General features: G+C 37.0%; 1 protein-coding gene across 2 annotated transcripts; it reads left to right on the top strand.

Moving 5' to 3' along the window:
* Positions 1-1,294: 1,294 nt before the first annotated feature.
* LOC112047221 (nose resistant to fluoxetine protein 6-like) lies at positions 1,295-19,149 on the top strand. Of its 2 annotated transcripts, XM_024084250.2 has the most exons (13): positions 1,295-1,651; positions 3,703-3,923; positions 4,442-4,656; positions 5,592-5,677; positions 7,847-8,028; positions 9,564-9,715; positions 10,034-10,202; positions 12,399-12,592; positions 14,492-14,639; positions 15,564-15,747; positions 16,838-16,980; positions 18,155-18,264; positions 18,936-19,149. In XM_024084250.2, exons 1-13 carry the CDS (start codon positions 1,345-1,347, stop codon positions 19,072-19,074), a joined length of 2,250 nt encoding a protein of 749 aa, XP_023940018.2. In that variant the 5' UTR covers positions 1,295-1,344; the 3' UTR covers positions 19,075-19,149. The 2 variants fall into 2 exon arrangements, with proteins under 2 accessions (XP_023940018.2, XP_023940019.2); XM_024084251.2 differs by lacking the exons at positions 18,155-18,264; positions 18,936-19,149 and having other exon boundaries at positions 15,564-15,743; positions 16,838-16,957.
* The last annotated feature ends 818 nt before the right edge of the window (positions 19,150-19,967 follow it).

The raw sequence follows: 19,967 nt of genomic DNA, 5'->3' as shown, positions 1-19,967 counted from the left end.
TGTTATAAAGGAAGGAAGTAAATAGAAGTACGGACGCAAATCATTACATGACATTGTAAATAGTTACGAAATTGATCAGCTACACGAGGAGCAGACATTGTCATTGATTAGAAAAAATGACGATACTCGTAAATCTTGATTCAAATGACTATAAGATAACCGCGATTTTGTCTGCATCAAACTCTGATCATAACTGATTTTTGTTTCTTACAACTGATCTATAACAAAATATTGATGTTCGTTTATAGAGCCCTATAATATTTTCACCTTATTTAAAATATTTTAAAATGAAACTAAAATAAAAAATTGGTATTTTGAGTTCTGTTTAGACTTTTATTTTTTTTAATCTATTAGACTATAATTTTTTTTTCTATGTGTTAATCCAGAGTAAAATCTATTTCCATTCCAAATTTCAGCCAAACCGCTTCAGTAGTAGCGGCGTTAAAGAGTAACAGACATCCAGACACCCATACAAACTTTCGCGTTTATAACATTAGTAGGATATACCTAATTATATGTGTAATAGTAAAGACAAAAAGTAAAGCAATTTTTTAATTTCATAAAAATTACATGTATAGTTTAATTACAAATATAACAATAACAATAGATTAAATACTTAAACTTTAACTTTAATTTAAACTTGTGAAGGTATGTTTAAAAATTATTTTCAATGACAAATATTAATTATTAAGGTACCAAAAAAAAGGTAATAATTAAATTATTAAATGTACCAATTATTATTAAATAAAATGAAATCTCTCTCTCTCTAGTCGGTCCCTCATGACTGAGGATCGTGACCACCTTGGCGAGTCATCTTTAGGGTATATAATGCTCCTCCATTGAGTACGGTCGCTGGCCATATGGACGGCACTGTAAAAGGTGCGGGCTTCGGGTTGGAGATCTACCTCGTGGCGGTTTGCCTGGAAATGTAAAATAAAATAAATATTTAAAATAAAAATAAAATGAATAATATCATCAAATAATAAAATAATTAATAAATAAAAAAATACCTAATGGTGAAAGAATCATCTTGAATAGCTACTGCCTACTTACCGTAGACTATACACTTACCTGGGAACACGCATTATTAACTCTGAATGTTCAAAAATTGTCACGACCAATAAAAATAAATACTAAACACAAATTTTCCATTCCATTTCATTCAACGAAGACGGTATTGCGATTATAAAAATCCAACACAATAGATGCAATAGGTACCTAATTACCGATGACTCCTAAGATTGCCTGACTCGGTTATGCAATTTTTTTTCCACTTAGTATAATGAAACGGCATCTCGATTGAGCTCCCGTTCAATAAACAAACGACTCTTGAAGTAAATCAACATGAATACAATAATAGTGTTCGTAATAATTACGAGTATTTGCGTAGTAAATTCGTCGGTCGTCAAATCGACGAAAAACGCTGATGAAACCACGACATCGGGGAATCAAGAGAAGTTTGCGGAAGCTAAAAGTAGTAAAAAGCACGAGGTCTATAAAACGTTTGATGTGAATGAAAGTCGTGTTTATTTGGACGATGTATTGTTCGTGTTGAAGAATCAGAATTGGACGGCAGATGAAGAGCCATGTTTGGAGAGGACGCTCTTGATGCTGCGCAATTTGCAGAACTTCACGTTATGGGCTGTTTGGGGTAAGCTTTCTTCTTGATAAAATTCAAATTCAATATCATCAAATTAAGTTTTAGTTTGAGATTAGAGTTTGGCTAATTAGAGAGAAAGTAGAGACTGAAATCGCCCTCCAAATTTAAAAACATCGGAGTAAATTCTCAAAATTATAGTGAAAATATTGCAATAACTGAGTTTAATACTTATAGTACAGCAGCTAATAATGTATTCACAAACAAAAAAAATATTTAAACAAATTATAAAAACGCATGGTTTTTAATTTGGTTTTGAGATTTTGAAATTTGTTTGCTTTTTTTTAGCAAATTGATGCTTCAAAATTTGTATCAAGGTCTGTTTATTTATAATTTGCAAATAAGGAAATTTAAATTGAATTTGAACATATACAGCCGAACATACCAACCTCCTTATTTTTAAAAGTTGGTTAAAAGTAAAATTGTTATATGTTAATTTTGAATCGATTGAAAACTATTCGATAGTCAATACGAATTGTTATTTAAATTATCCATTACTATTTTAAGAATAGCGGACGCCCGCGTCTTTTCATATAACCACGAGCATCTCTCTTAATAAATTCAAGGTTTTATTAAACGTAAGCTTGTACTAAGTATTAGGTAAGTATTCTGTGGCGTAAGCTTATACAAAAAATCATTATTATTATATTATGTAAATGATTGTATTTTCAAAAAACCGTGACTGTTATTGTTGTGGGCACTTCTCGGATCAAGGCACGTGTCCAAACCTCGCAACTTTAATTTTAAGTTTTCGGGTTTACATAGATAACATAAGCTGACGTTTAAAAGTGCTTGTAAATCAACTTGAAAGAAATTCATTTGAATTTCTCTCAGCAGTGACGGATTGACCAGGAGGCTAAGTAGGCTGAGACACCTAGGGCGGCAAAGGAGAATGGCGAGATTGCATGTATTTTGGGACTAGCTGATAGAAGTAGCGTGCCTAATAAAAACCTATCAATAGTTGTTTATCGTGATTAAACTAAGAAAAAAGTTAATGGTAAGCAATCTTAAAAAGCAGGGAAAAAAGATATTATCTTAAATTAGAAGGTTAAATTATATCAAAAAATACATCTTAATTTATTTATACATAAATGTGAAAAACACCACCCCTGACATACAATTGCTTCGTAAATACGACAAGGCGTTTTTGCAAACGACTTTTTTTGTTTATAAAATGCACTTTTTTCTTTTGATTCCCGTTCTGTAAAATCTCAATATTTTTTTTACAAGCATGTTACTAAATAATAGTTTTAATCAATACAAATGTATGAGTGTACGACACTTCAGAGTGTGACTCCCACTTTCGCCAATCTCATTTAGCCCAAAAATTTTTGTCTTATAGAAAAGGAAAACATTATAATTTACATAAATATTTATTATGTATTTAAATGAAGTTTGGTATATTTCGGACCATTATTCCAAGTACATACACTAAATTAATATTGTTTATAGTAAAGGGAATTGGCCACCACCGGCCCAGGCCTACCCTAACCACCCGGCTCACTTATTTATCAAAAAAAATGATAATTTTACTATAATAATGAAATCATAACTTTATCAAATAAAAAATGCTACTACTTTTTACGACATTTTTAAATCATCTTTAACAGGGACAAGCTAAGATTGTTGACCATACGGCCTGAGTTTTACGATACTTTTTGAAGACTTATGATTGGTATTTTTGTTCGTTTTCTTGTTTATTAAGCTTGTTATTTTTGAAGAATTAAATAAAACAGCTTCAAATGTTACTTCGCCGCTTTGGTACACCAGCGAACATTTTGCCCGAGAATGTATTTTTCTTAAGGAAAATACAATTAAATTTTATTCATCATATAATCATCTTCATATACTTTTATACGGGGGTATACCTGAATTCTCTGGGCCGATGTTGTATAGACCGATGGCCATTCCCGTTCGACATGAGTCAACTAGCCTATTAACATTTGTTTATTAACTGCTCTAAGCTAGAAAATAAAAAAAAACATTATGTTTCACACGTTTTTCTTTGTACCATAAAACGTTAATACAAACAAACTCTGTCACAGCTTGGGACTCCATATCATCAGAGCCAGAGGGTATTCTCTACGGGAACAGGTTCCAACTGGGTAACTTCGATGAGTGCATGCGAGCTCCGTGGTACAGACAGCATCCAGAGCTGCGCTCCCAGTACTGTTTGGCAGATATAGTGCTAGAGAGAACTGATCGGGCTGTGAAGAAAGCCACTGATCCTTTCGACCCTTATGAGTCGGCGCTGAATGTGCTAGAGGTATGAACGTACATTGAGAACTTGTAATAGTTATTTATTTAGTTATTTAATTATACATTTCAGAATGTAACTTAATGCGATGTGACAGAAACTCGACTGAAACTCGGAATTGTCGATCCAATGCGGATCGTTCGTGTAGACCCACTTAATGGCATTTGCTTTACCAGCTTTATGTCATGAATCTAGTCATCATTATAATGATTGCTTCTTTTGCATATCAGAAAAAAAATTAATTCATTTTAAATTTAATATGGTAGACTTCTTATAAATGTCTGAGTTTTTTATACACTTCTATAATATGGGTATCAAATGAAATGGCGTGCTGAGAGTTACTCGAAAATTATAGTGACGTCTCTCTAAATCCAATATGGCAGACTTCTTATATAGGGCGGATTAAGTTTTATATGCAGTTCTGCAATATGGGTATCAAATGAAAGGCCTAACTTGAAAAATATTGTGACATCACTAAATCCGATATGGCGGATTTGGTAATACTGATTAACTTTTTGGTTTATTAGTACCAATCGCCGATAAAGAGGCCACTAAACCGGCTGACATGGGGTGTGTGCGTGCCAGCGGTGTGCGCGCCGCGCTCTGTGGAGCGGCTGGCGGGGGTCATGCTGGCGCGAAGCCATCTTGGTGCCGTGGGTCTGCGCGCCAGAATCGCCGTCAGTGACTCCTGCCAGCGCGCCGACGAGCCTCTGCGCTACGACGAGCTCTTCTATGCGTTCATGTAAGTTGTAGCTCGCTACCGACCATAGAGCCGTGATAGCCTAGTGGATATGACCTCTACCTCCGATTCCGGAGGGTGTGGGTTCGAATCCGATCCGAGGCATGCACCTCCAACTTTTCAGTTGTGTGTATTTTAAGAAATTAAATATCATGTGTCTCAATCGGTGAAGGAAAACATCGTGAGGCAACCTGCCTGAAGAATTATCTTAATTCTCTGCGTGTGTGAAGTCTGCCAATCCGCATTGGGCCAGCGTGGTGGACTATTGCCCTTTCGCCTCCCATTCTGAGAGGAGACTCGAGCTCAGCAGTGAGCCGAATATGGGTTGATGACGACGACCGACCATATATCTAAGAAACTCTTTTTATACTTCTGACTACCTCCGTGGCGCAGTGGTATGCGCGGCGACTTTCTTTTTTTCCTATTAATCTGGAACCTCTTTGTAGTTTTCGTATGGTAGAACAATTTCATTTTTAAATATCCTTAATTAATGATCGATACGAGCGATTGTAAGTACCTAATAATTATGATATTTCTTTTCAATTGTTTTTAAAGTGCCATTTCTTAGTTATACTCGTAATGTTTTTTTTTTAGTTAGCCCTTGACTACAATCTCACCTGATGGTAAGTGATGATGCAGTCTAAGATGGAAGCGGGCTAACTTGTTAGGAGGAGGATGAAAATCCACACCCCTTTCGGTTTCTACACGGCATCGTACCGGAACGCTAAATCGCTTAGCGGTACGTCTTTGCCGGTAGGGTGGTAACTAGCCACGGCCGAAGCCACCCACCAGCCAGACCTGGACAAATTAAGAAAATCTCAATCTGCCCAGCCGGGGATCGAACCCAGGACCTCCGTCTTGTATATCCACCGCGCATACCACTGCGCCATTAAACAATAATAGCAATAACCTTAAACCTTATGTCTGTTCTATTTTAGCTCTGTGGCAGCTTGTTCAGTGGTCATCACATTGATATGTACATTTCTGACCTACAAGTGGAAGCGATCAGCTGAAAACAATTTCAGTAAGTCATAGTGTTATTCAATAATTTAGTCCAATAACTATGTCTATACATCCAGCCATCCATATGTTTGAGGGCCTCCGTGGCGCAGTGTATGCGTGGTGGATTAACATGAGTCCTGGGTTCGATCCCCGGCTGGGCCGATTGAGGTTTTCTTAATTGGTACAGGTCTGGCTGGTGGGAGGTTTCGGCCGTGGCTAGTTACCAACAATGACGTAGCACCAAACGATGGCGTTCCGGTACGATACAGCTATTCTGTAACTATGTGTTACAGAATAGCACCAAGCATTACCGAGCATTAAGCTACTCGTATCATTTAGACATTAAGTACACTATATTTTATTATTGTCATAATAGGGATGATGACAGTTTTTTTAAATTGTATATAAATTAACAGTATACTAATAGTAAAGCAATTTTGTAAAAGTAACAGGGTATCTGCGATCATTACTTTCGGAGCTACAGGGATTTAAAGAGTCAGATTTGCGGCGCTGCCGCGGATCCCTGAGAAACGCCCCATACAAAATGGCTCGAAAATATGACGTCATAGGCAATGTAATGATATTGTTAGATTTGTATGCGCGTTCAAACAAAATTACTAATATCTTTGTTATTTGTGCGTTTATGCTTATAGTTCATATATTAAAAAATGTCACATTTAATGTAAGGAAGCTAAAACTGTATGATTTTCATCTAATTACGATAAAATATTTTTAATAGATTTTGAAATTTTATAATCTCATTTATTTTGCAAATATCCAGACAATCTTTGCTTTTTATGTATAAATTAGTTAACATTGACCTTATTTACCCGAATGTATTATAAAAAACAATATATTCAAACCTAGTCATCATCCCCATTATGTGAGTACATAATATCATATTTATTATTCATAGAACTACATTTATTGTATATGATGTCATCTATAGGTACTAATATGCGAAAGTAAGTATGTTTGTCTGTTTCACAACTAAACGGCTGAACCGGTCAAGATGAATTTTGGTATAATCGTAAATGATACATTGGAGCAAAACATAGGGTATTTTTTGATCCTAAAATAAAAATAGAAGGAGTGAAATAGGGGTTGAAAGTTTGTATGGAAAGTCCTTAATTATTAGAGTTATAGTTTTAAAAATTTGTACTTAAATCATAAAAAAACACAAAATATAATGTTATTCAAGAGTTTATTTAGTAAACAATTTTCGTGTTTAAGTTATTAACCGACTTCAAAAAAAGAATGAGGTTCTCAATTCGTCGCGTATGTTTTTTTAATGTTTGTTACCTCATAACTTCGTCATTTCTTAACCAATTTTGAAAATTATTTTTTGTTATCTGAAAGAGTATACTTCCATAAGTATAAGTATAAAAATAAATGGGATGGATGGTTGATTTGATTGATTGATTGATTTTTCATGTAAATCGGTTCAGTAATTATGTGTTAAAATAACGAAATTGCCCGTCTGTGGCACTTTCGTTCACTATGCTAGAACACACTAAAAACAGTAAAATAAAAACTTTCCAAAAAAAATCAACCGACAACAAAATGACAAAAATTAAACTAAAAAGCGAAAAAGCCGTGCCAATACAGTGCATTAACGCATGCCGTTTAAATAATAAAGTTTTAGGATTTTCAGACAGTTCTTTCCCGTGGTTCTCTCAGAAACGGCTTTAACTAATACGACACTGGCTTGGCACCGTTTACAAAGTAATCAGAAGGTAGTCAGCCAAAAGTCAGTTGAATTTCTTTAATAAAAAATTTTTTTTACATAAGCGTTTTGCTTACTGTCCGTAATCCTACTATTTTTTTTTCTTTACAAGTTAGCCCTTGAATACAATCTCACCTGATGGTAAGTGATGATGTAATCTAAGATGGAAGCGGACAAACTTGTTAGGAGGAGGATGAAAATCCACACTCCTTTCGGTTTCTACACGACATCGTACCGGAACGCTAAATTGCTTGGCGGGACGTCTTTGTCGGTATGGTGTAACTAGCCACGGCCGAAGCCTCCAGCTAAATAGAAGAATAGAACTTGGATAGAAGCAGGCGTTATTTTGCGGAAGTTCATCATGAATAGATAATAATTTATTTATTTTGCTTTCGTCGGCTTTTCGCGGATTATAGCAAAATAAATAAATTATTATCTATTAGTAATCTTACTTATTATTTCCAGAACACCAAATAATAAAAGCGTTTGACTTAAAAACTAACGCGAACAAGTTACTGAACAGAACAGACCAAGGCACGGACGTCATGTACGGCATCAAGTTTCTGTCCATGTGTATCGTGGTGTCTGGTCACCAGTACGGGATCACCAATGGTGGACCCGTCAGCAATGGGGTCAAAGTTGATGAGGTGAGAATTTTATCTATATGTAGCGCACTTTGCCTGCTTGTAAACCTTTGATTCTTCTAAACTTTAATGACGTTATCCGTTTATTATTTCGTTTGACGAACTTACATCAAAAAATAACCTCAAAAATAGAAAGAAAGAAGAAAGAAAAATATTTTTATTTGGTCAGTAAACTTAAAACTAAACTTTTATATTTTACAAAGAACAAGAAAAGTGAAAGTAAAAGCGCACTGACCAAATAAAGGTCTCCCACTCAGCTTAAAGCTGCAGCTAGCTGCAGCGCTGGTTTTCAGTGGAAGCCTTTAAAAGGGGTGACATCACAGGCGTTGTTTGCGCTGTTATTAAAAATAATAAAATAAGTAAAAGCAAACAAAATGACATAAAACAATATAACTACAAAAATATAAAATATAACTAAATAAACAATGCCTAAAAATAATAAAAATCAAGTACTACACTACACTAAAAACTAAAAAATAAAACTAAAAATAAAAAATAAAACTGCCTACTTAGCTCTATTAAATATTGGAACTTTATGATCAAAAATTCTGTTTCTGCTGAGATATTAAATATTTTTTTAATTTATGTTTAAAAGCATAAGTAGATTTAACAGACTTTATTGGTGGTGGCAAATCGTTCCAACATTTAGTAGCAGCAAACTTAAAGCTTCCCTTAAAAGCTGCTGTCTTATGAACAGGTACAGAAAGCTTGAGGGTGGAGTGTCGTGAAATGGTGAAATTTTCAACACATTCGATGACTCCCGACTGTCCGAAATTGGGTCAACTTTTCAGAACTATACAGAAATGATATGTGTACTAAAAATCTTGTATATTCTTTAAGATTACTCCATTAGAATCTTAGTCGAAGGCGGAGCTCCTGGGTTCGATCCTTTCCTGGCTGCGACGATTGAAATTTTCATAATTGGTCTAGGTTTGGTTATTGGGACATGGTTCTACATCACATCTACAGGTTAGCCCTTGACTACAATCTTACCTGATGGTGAGTGACGACTAACTTGTTAGGAGTAGGATGAAATCCACACTTCTTTCGGTTTCTACACGACATCATATCGGTACGCTAAATCGCTTGGCGGTACGTCTTTGTCGGTAGGGTGGTAGCTAGCCACGGTCGAAGCCTCCCACCAGCCAGACCTGGACCAATTAAGAAAACCTCAACCAGACCAGCCGGGGATCGAACCCAGGACCTCCGTCTTGTAAATCCACCGCGCATACCAATGCGCCACGGAGGCCGTCAAATATGAGATCGTAGACAAATACTTACCAATGACTAAAATAAACAATCGTTTATTCGTTCATTCGTCATCAACCCATATACGGCTCTCTGCTGAGCTCTAGTCTCCTCTCAGAATGAGAGGGGTTAGGCCAATAGTCCACCACGCTGGCCCAATGCGGATTGGCAGACTTCAGAGAATTAAGATGATTCTCTGGTATGCAGGTTTCCTCACGATGTTTTCCTTCACCGTTTGAGACACGTGATATTTAATTTCTTAAATAACCAATAAATCTACAATATTCTAGGACGCACTGTCAGTGGCCGGACTGTTTATTCTCCACGAAGACATAGTGGTGGACACGTTCTTCCTGCTGTCCGGATTCCTCACGGCGGCCGCTCTTGGCAAGTTAGCGAGGATGCCCAATATCTTCGTGCTCTTCTTCAAGCGCTATATGAGGTACTTAATTTTCCGTTAGAACGAAAGAAAGAAAGAAAATATCTTTATTGCTACCATTATGCCACACATCACAATTATCTTAGAATAGAAAATACCCTGCGGTAAGTAGCATAACCTAGAAAAGGGTCCCAGCTCAGCATATTGATTATGCTGCTAAACCACGGTGCGCTCGTGATTTGTCGCAGAAATCGGTTTTGCAATGTTTCGAGCGGCTTAAGGGGCGTTTTGAGACGGTGGGCAAACACTACACTAGTGTAGGTTATGATCGGACGGAATCTCTACAAATGAAGGCATGTTTCTATTGTGAATGTTCGACAGACTGATCGTGACGTACGCGGTGGTGATATTCTACATCTGCGCGGTGTTTCCCCACACTGGCTCCGGCCCGCTGTGGAACAGGGCCATCGCTGAGGACACGAAGCCGTGCCGCGAGAACTGGTGGCTCAACCTGCTCATGGTCAGCAATTACATCAACAGCCAGAATATGGTAAGCATTATCAATCGTTGTGTTTTAATTCTTTATTATATTACTAGCTGACGCCGCGCGGTTTCACCCGCGTGGTTCCCGTTCCCGTAAGAATACGGGGATAATATATAGCCTATAGCCTTCCTCGATAAATGGGCTATCTAACACTGAAAGAATTTTTCAAATCGGACCAGTAGTTCCTGAGATTAGCGCGTTCAATCAAACAAACAAACAAACAAACTCTTCAGCTTTATTATATTAGTATAGATTGACAAGTTAGCGCTGAACTTCGCCATCAGATGCAGGCAATACCATCTTTACCATAAGGGCACACAGGCCCAGGGACCCCATTTTCAGGGGGGCCCCGAAGGACTGACTATATCTTTCAACATATTGAGACCTAATAGAAGATTTTGCTCAACAAAAATCCCAAATGTAACCGTTATCGTTATCGTAACTAAAAAACCAACAGTATTCTAAGACCTACTAATACTGTGTTTAATTTCCTGTAATAAAATACTTTGTTAAAAAAAGTTACTATAATTCGCTTTTTTTACTTTCTAAAAGGGGGGCCCTTTTGGAAAGTAAAAAAAGCGAATTATAGTAGCACGTCGCATAGTGCCGAAAATTTGTTACGAATCATTTTAACGCAGCTACTGGTGTCATTTTTTGAACAAAGCATAGTCTACTTATCTGAATAAATCATCTTATCTGACTGTACCAATGAGGAAATACAATCCATATTCTGATCACTTTTGTACATGAGCATGATTTGTAAATCTAATAAAAGATAAAGAAAGAAAGAAAAATATTTTTAATTGGTCAGTAAAAACTTAAAACTTAAAGCTTTTATATTATGAAAAAGAAAAGCACGCTGACCAAATAAAATTCTCCCACTCAGTATAAAGATAAGTAAGCTTGGGTACCGTATTGTTTTCTATCTCAATAAATAAATGAAAAAATATGATTAGATTTAATTATAATAGACGTCGTAAATTTAGTCTATATTTTATATTTATTGAAAGTAATAGCATCTGCCGCTTCAGCGATTTTTCATTTAACTTTCTAAATAATGGTCGCCAACGAATATACCTGATTCCCGTACATTACCCAATTTTCGAAGCGTTAACATTTGTAGATAGAGAATCGTTATACATGGCTAGAGCGGCTGATAAAAACACTTAAAAAGCCTTATCGTATATTGTAATAGTGTGTACAAAGAAATAATTCTGCATTTAATCTCACTTCATTAGTATTCATTTTATATAAATAGTAGCAATTATGAAATCACCATACAATGTTATGCCATAGCGGAAATGAATAACCGCAAACTATATCTTAGTATCACAAATTAATCTACCTATTAAGATTGCGTTATTCTACAAGACCTCACGTAAATACTGGTTTTTTTTAACCGACTTGAATAAAGGAATGTATCTTATCTTTTAAAGTATTCTTACGGCACGAAAAATCGAGAAAATCGTGCAGAAAATTGAATTAGATTAGATTTTTTTTTATTCTTTACAAGCCCTTGACTACAATCTCACCTGATGGTAAGTGATGATGCAATCTAAGATGGAATCGGGATAACTTGCTTGGAGGAGGATGAAATCCACACCCCTCTCGGTTTCTACACGACGTCGTACCGGAACGCTAAATCACTTGGCGGTACGTTTTTGTCGGTAGGGTGGTTACTAGCCACGGCTAAAGCCTCCCACCAGCCAAACCTGGACCAATTAAGAAAACCTCAATCGGTCCAGTAGGGGATCGAACCCAGGACCTCTGTCTTGTAAACAAAGTAGATAGGTAACTCTATAATAACGACTATCATAGTCTGTGTGTAACCTTTAATAAAAAGAAAGGGTGTACAGCTCAGCATATGCCGTGCACATACAAGCATAATACACGGCGCTGATATTCGGCTGAGACCCGTGTGACGTCACAGCTAATACGAATACATTCAAATGAGTGTGAATGTAATATGAATACATACAAGTGAGTGTGTAAACTTTCAAGTTGCCCTAATTGATTGTTGTCGTTATTGAGAGTGGGCGTGATGCTTTAAACAGTGTATCATTGTAATTGTATGGAAGGCAAGCTCAACCAATCATAACTATGTGATGGCGACGCTTTAGCGAATTTCTTGTTTAATTGAGTAACGGATTTTAAACGTACATGGAGTTTACACTGTATATGGATTTTTTATTTTATTTCCAGTGCCTAGTCATAAGCTGGTACATCCCCTGCGACTACCATTTCTTCGTGGTCACAGTATTGCTGTATTGGCTGTACCGGCGCCACCCACGCGTGGGCCGCGCTGCTGCTGTGGCGGTGCTATTGGCAGCATTGGCTACCCCGGGCGTGATCAACTACCTCAACTCCCTACCCGCTATACAGATGTTTACTTACGAGTAAGTGACCATTTAAAAGCCAATCTCAGACTTCTCAAGCCAACTATTGCAACATAGTGAAAAATAATGTCATTACTGTATACTAAAAAAGATGTGTGTGTGGCTAAAACTATTGAACTGATTGTTGTGGAGCCTACAAACATTCAGCCTTTATAAAACAAGGTATGTCTGCTAGGCTACAATTATATTCTTTACAAGTTAGCCCTTGACTACAATCTCACCTAATGGTAAGGGATGATGCAGTCTAAGATGGAAGCGGGCTAACTTGTTAGGAGGAGGATGAAAATCCACACCCCTTTTTGGTTTCTACACGACATCGTACCGGAACGCTAAATCGCTTGGCGGTACGTCTTTGTCGGTAGGGTGGTAACTAGCCACGGTCGAAGCCTCCTACCAGCTAGACCTGGACCAATTAAGAAAATCTCAATCGGCCCGGGGATTGAACCCAGGACCTCCGTCTTGTAAATCCACCGCGCATACCACTGCGTCACGGAGGTCGTCAAAAAATACAAAATACAAATACGTATGAACTTTTATTCACCAACTACATTGTCTATCGTTTTTGAGGGGGAAGAGGTTAACATGAAAAAAAATTAACATCAATAAATATTCTATACTCAGAGGCACAATTATCGGCCACTTTCATATACTCTCGTCATATTAAAGTGGCCGATTATTGTGCCTCTGAGTATACAATAATTATTGGGGTTAAATTGTTAATCATTGAATACGTATAAACGAGGATATCTACATCACTATGATCGGTGTGAAAATAATGAAATCTTATTTTCTGCACGTTGGCGAATATTATTTCGGCTAAGATTCTAATGGAGTAATTAAGTAAAATATACAAGATTTTTAGTACATTAACATTTCTGTATCGTTCTAAAAATGTGGACCCAATTACTGACATCTCCTTTCAGCATTCATAAAATGAGGTCTGATGTCCTGTGATGTCTGTCACATGCTTCCACTAGGTATTTAACATAAATTACGTACACTATACGTGCATATGTTTTTTTAACACCTTTCGATAACAGAATTAACAGAATTAACATTTTAGAGCATGAGGTATCCTAAAAGACGTAACAAATTCTATGCAATCATTTTTATTATTGTAAATCACTTGTAAATACGTAGATTTGCATATTTAGAACGATAAACAATCGATCATCCAATCACTTGACGCGTTAATAGGTGTCATTAATGTAACAATGTAGATGGTTGATTCTTCATGAAACTTTAATTACCAACACGGATTAGTACTCATCTTGATGCAAATCTAATTAAGGTATATTTTTTCTTCCCGTTGAGTTTCTATGTTTACGTAAAAATCGGAATAGAACGAGTCATGCTCACCTATCTAGTGTTCCGTACAAACCATTCTACGTCATAAATTTAAAGTGGTAGAATCTTTACGTCATAAATCTAAGATGGTGGTACAAATACTTAGTCAACTGACGTATCAAAAGTGCTTGTAAACTGAGTCTACTTGAAATAAATGAATTTTGATTTATTTTTGAATTTAAAACTATAGCTACATCATAAAAATAATTAAATAAGTATCTGTATAGGCTTAAGCAAATGAAGTCCTTTTATCAAAATTTGTTGGGGGGCCTAAATTAAGGGTAAAGATTTCTCACAAAAGAAACAAAAATGCGTGCTTTATTTATATGACAGTGATATTTCTAACTTTTAGACTTTTGTAGTTTTTGAAGTCATAACTCGTAACGTTTCTAAGCTGGTCATGTACTGTCATCAGAACCCAGAGCGTGTGCAAAATTTCATCCTAATCGAAAACAAGGAAGTGGGTCAAATTAAGATTCCAAGATTTTCTTACATACATAGTTACAAGTGAATATAAAGCGTGTAAAAAGAGCTAATACATTTTTGTTTCAGTTTCGTGTCAAATCCTCGCGGACCGATACAGTTCCACCTGACGTACATAAAGAGTCACACGCGGTACGCCGCCTACCTCATCGGCTTCCTCAGCGGATACATATTTAGCCGGATAACTGCCTCTGGAAATCTGAAGAGGATTTCAAAAGTGAGTTATTTAATAATAACAAATTAAAAAAAAAGGAGAAATTACAAACTAATACTAACAGAGCTTACAAGGTACCTAAAGATATCTACTTAAATTACAAACTTCCTCTGTCTGTACTTAGTATAATATAATTAAGAGATTCAGCTGACTGGGGCGCTGCCTCAGCTCGTTACTACAGTTGAGAGCTGTAGTGCTGATTTTCAGGCATGACCCCAGGGTGAGCTCACGGACCGATCGGAAATACGTTTGCTGCGTCGCTAACAGTAATTATTAAATAATAAAATTATATAAAATAATATACGATTAGTACATAATACATATTAATCTTACATTACCAAGCTTATAGAAAAAGTTTCGGAGTAATAATAAATAATAAATAGTGGGGAAGAAAAAATGTATTGCAAAATATTGGTTTAAATTTTTTGTAGCTCTAAAAGATGTATTTTAATTTTTTTTTTTTAAACATATAGCGTTTATATATTTAACGACATAATTGATCACTATCGAGTCGTCTGAAAATGATCTAGTATCGGAGTGAAACGTGTGTGAGAATATTTTATCATTCGGACTATTGAGAGCGGAGAGGGACGAGAAGGCGGGTTATGTAGGACTTATCCAAGAAAACCCTCAATAGCTTATAGCCTCAGTAGCTCAACGGTAAGAACGGTTGTACTCATCACTGAGGGTGGTGGCTCGATCCGCGATGGAGGGAAATGGGAATATTGGTCATCTTAAAAAAAAAAAAGATTTGGCGAATATTCTTTTTTTAAAAAAAAAAAACTCTTTCTGGCCACCCTCACCGTATTTTGTTAGCTCCTAAACTTCAGGCAAACCTGCCAGTAGGATTAAGCGCCTAACAATTGACAATTCTAGATCCTAGGCACTGCTAGTCCTTTACAATAATAACAATTAATGCAATTCCAGAAGTGGTCGATTCTCGGAGCTACCTTGAGCCTCCTGATGATGACTATGATGACTTTCTCCGGCCCGACATTCCTGTGGCGTAGTTACAACGCGTTGGAGAGCGCGGTGTACGCGGCGCTCAACCGGCCCGTGTGGGCGGGTAGTGTCGCGCTGCTCGTCATGTGCTGCTCTTTGGGACATGTGCGTAAGTGATCGGTTATAGATATTTATTCAATACTTAATAACCAGTGGCGTGCATAAGGTTTTCGAACAGGGTATGCACTATTAAGAAAAATTAACAAAACTGGAAAGATTTTCACATAATAAGCAAAGTCAAAAAAAAAAAGTCAAAATTAATTTATTTCAATTAGGCTTAGTTTACAAGCACTTTTGAAAGGTCAAGATTTTGTCATAATTTAATTTAATTTAATGGCGGTAATAATAGTCGAAAACTTAAAACTACAGTTACGAGGGTTCCAAACGCTCCTTGGTCCAAGAAGAGCCCACAACAAACTCAGCCAAGGTTTTTTTTTAAGCAAGGTAAGCACTAAAGAAACAACTCTTAGGGTATGCATAATCAGTACTTTGATGCATGTATTAAGTGCTCGCCCCTGTCAATAACCAATCATCATCAGCATTAAGAACAAATTGACGTCGAATGCTGGACATAGGCCCTTGCATGGACTTCCAAGCCAACGGTCTCGAGCCGCCAGCGTCCAGCGGCTCCCTGCATCCAGCTTATGACCTCAATCAGCCAACACTGCGCTTTCCGGTAACAGTCGTCTTGCACCTTGAGACCCAACGTCTATCGGCTCTTCGAACTATATGCCTTGCTCATAGCTTCACGACACGCTGAGCTATGTCAGTGACTCGTTCTGATGGGTGTACTCTTCTATAACAAGATCCCCAAGACTGTGATGGACTTGCCAATGCACAACTTCAAGCAATGTGTTAAAAAACATTTACTTAGTCAAGGTTACTACACTATTGATGAGTTCCTTAACGACAAAGGTGCTTGGAGGCCATTGGATCAGCTTCCACCTTCACACAGGAAGTAAAACTATAAGAAATTGTAATTGTTATCAATTGTAAATTATAATACTGTATGACTTTTTCATTTCAAAAGAGCAACTGTTGAGTTTCTTGCCGGTATCTTCTCAGCAGAACCTGCCTTCCGGACCGGTGGTAGAATCTTTACAAATAGTCAACTGACGTGTCGAAAGTGCTTGTAAATTGAGCCTACTTAAAATAAATGAATTTTGATTTTTGATTTTGATGCAATCTCTCACCTTCAGCTCTGATCACCGGTTTCCTGAGCTGGTCTCCGTGGGTGCCGCTGAGCCGCCTCACGTACGGACTGTACCTGTTCCACACCACGCTCATAGCGCGCAACGTTTACGTCACTCGTAATCCGCATCACAATGACATCTTTGATAACGTGAGTTCTGCTTCTAATATTAGGGCAGCGGACGCCTTACATCTCCATATACCAGCGCTGTCGCAAAATACGTCCTTGGCGGACGTCTACTAACTACAAACTACGTCCCTATCAAATTTCATCTTTCTACCGCGGTTTTCAAGATACTTCTTATCAATACAATAAATAAATACAATAAATCTGTAAAGAGGTCAATTCTGTACATGAAATGTATTTCCAAAATAACTATCAGAGGGTGATTAGTGATCGATTCTGATGCCAAAAATGCAATCAGTAAAATTTTTGTCCGTCTGTCTGCCTGTATGTTCGTTATAGAAACAAAATACTTTTCATCACGCTACGATTAATAGGAGCAGTGAAGGAAAATGTTGGGAAAACGGGAGAACCGAAGCTTGACCGGGTCCGCTAGTTTAGAATACATTAAATCCTAATCTGACTTGAGCCCAAAAATCCTACCCAGGACATCTTTGTGGAAGTGTTGAAAACTGTAGTCACTATTGACTGCGCCAGATAAAAAATAAAGTATTTCACTTGGACCAGTGTGCATACTGGAAGATTTCAATGTTTTCATACTGTGACGATCGCGTAACCGTAAGCGCTAGATATTAAGGAATCGAAACAGCGCCACCTAGTGGCACTTCTGTACAACTGTTGCAATTCTTTAGAAATTAGACAAAAGTTAATTTCATCAAATCTAATGGTTTAGGAAACAGTAGTCTGAGACTGATACGACATCGCTCGATCTCGTGTTTGCTCGTGCCTACGCTAGGTAATACGACTTGTTTCCGTAAAGAGTAGGGAGTTAGAGAGTGGTAGCAATCGGTTAACGGCAATGATTTGCGATATAAGGCGCTCGTCATACGGTCGGCTTCAGTATGCTCGTGGCGTTCGAGCCGTCCACATTTCTTGTTACGTAATTCTTTATGGGTTAGTTGGGATAGGCGGGGAGAGTGACTTGAGTGGTAAAGGGGAGTGTTTGTTAACTGTCAAAGGATTCTTTAACGCTACGCACAACGTTCACAAGTGCGTGACTTCACTCAAGGTCATTCTAGGGTTTTATTTTGGTCTGGTTTTCTTATTTTTTTTATAAACCACTTATGAAGCCTTCTACTAAAAATAGATATATTTTTATAACTTTGTATTAGTTTTAAATGTAATTCTATTATCATTTCAGTTGACGTCCTGCATTGGAGTCATATGCGAGGGTACAATGGCCGCCCTGCTCATCACACTGTTTATTGAAGCGCCTGTCTTAAACGTGCTCAACCTTTGCCTTAGTCCGAGGTAAATACAATCATAACCTACAATCTTTCTGCTAATATTGTAATTTCTGTGTAAAAAGGACAATCACTTATTGTCCTTTTCATGAAAAAATTCCCCCAGACGCCGTGCTAATGGCGCTCATTGTCATTTGGTAATGGCGGTCTTATTGTCATTTATGTAAGAGGTTATCAATTTTTTAATTTTAGTCCAAGTTTTAGCCGCCGGACTTCTTTCACGAAAAGGACTCTAGATGCAGGGGCGTAGCTATCGCCATATCAGCCGTATCAATGATACGGGGCCCCCGAGCTACAGGGGCCTCTAAGAGTAAAAGGAAAAATTTTGTAAAATTTAAACCACAAACTCACTTAACTTGGTGGTTCACGAAAAAAAAAATTAGAGATTTTTGGAGTTTGGCACTTGTCTATTGGGCCCCCCAACTAACTTTTATACAGTGCCCCTCCAAGGCAAGCTACGCCACTGTCTATTGTGTTTCCATAAAACTCAGAATAGAGGTCTTTATGTATATGTTATAGCGCCATCTATGTAAAGATTCTGGAACTACGTCACCCTGCGATATCAACCACTTGTTTAAGTGACCGCTTTATTTATAAACGCAAATTCACTTACTTGCGATAGATGTCGTGTACGTGTATTTACAGATGAGAAAAATAAAGATTTAATTTCTTTTCCAGGAGTAGTGGAAGGGAAGAAAAAAGAGCAGACGTAGAAAGTAATCATACAAATAAGGTTACTGACAAGAGAACTTCAGAAAGTGGTTACTTAGAAGAAAATTTACCGTCGACTGTTTACGTTATATCTTCGAAAATGTAATAGATATTATTAAGATTTATTATTTAGGTTATAAAAAAATATAGTAAGTTAGGTTAAACACGGAAATAAAAGTACTTAAATGTTATAAATAAATTTATTTATTTAAATGACTTTATTGCAACAAACATACCTTTAGACATACAAAATCTTAGAACTAAGGATAAAATGCAGTGCTAATAGTGATATCTTCAAAGTTACTTAACTTGAAGGAGCATATACTTAAACCAATTAGACGGGTAGTCGCAAAAAAAAACAAAAATATTACCGATAAAAACTATATCTACAGATAATTAAATGTTATAAATTATTAAGTTATTTGGTATTGTAATTGTTTTGGAGTTTACTCCTTACGCATTGATTTTTCATAATATACATATAGCCCGGAGTCCCCGGCACAGAAGACATATGTACCTACAAAAAAAATATGGGCAGTAAAGTTCGATGAACGAATGACAGCGGTACGTTTTTTGAGCGCAACCTATTCTGCGCACCTTTCACCGTGCGCTGCCGCGGCCTGCTGCTCCTCGGTTGCGCACCTATCACTTTTCAAGCGTAGGTTTTTTAGACGTACATAGCTGCTGCGGCTACATAGCGATATGCTGCGGGGCAACATACACTTTTTTAGACAGTCGATCGGAAAGAGTAAACTCCATTCGTGCGTCGGAGCTGACACACACTTTTTTCTTCTACCATAAGCAGTAATATCTATAAAATCCAGGCTACCAATATCACAATTTTTTAAATTAAAAATTTGTAAAGCCCTGATCCATTTTTCATTTTTTTTTAAATTTTTTGATAGCCATCGTTTATATAAAAGCGCCATCTACTTGAAAACACTGTTACTACGTCATCCAAGTTACAGTCCTTACAATGCATAATATCATCATAAATAC

The sequence above is a fragment of the Bicyclus anynana genome, chromosome 21 (assembly GCF_947172395.1).
Source record: "Bicyclus anynana chromosome 21, ilBicAnyn1.1, whole genome shotgun sequence".
Lineage (NCBI taxonomy): Eukaryota > Metazoa > Arthropoda > Insecta > Lepidoptera > Nymphalidae > Bicyclus > Bicyclus anynana.
This window is presented reverse-complemented; position numbering and strand designations above follow the sequence as displayed.

What these genes read in the sequence shown, in the direction of transcription:
- LOC112047221 (XM_024084250.2), top strand. Translation starts at nt 1,345, where the DNA reads ATGAATACAATAATAGTGTTCGTAATAATTACGAGTATTTGCGTAGTA. An exon ending in GAGCTCTTCTATGCGTTCAT is followed by an intron (nt 4,657 to 5,591) that starts GTAAGTTGTAGC and finishes GTTCTATTTTAG; the next exon opens with CTCTGTGGCAGCTTGTTCAG. An exon ending in ACAATGACATCTTTGATAAC is followed by an intron (nt 16,981 to 18,154) that starts GTGAGTTCTGCT and finishes TTATCATTTCAG; the next exon opens with TTGACGTCCTGCATTGGAGT.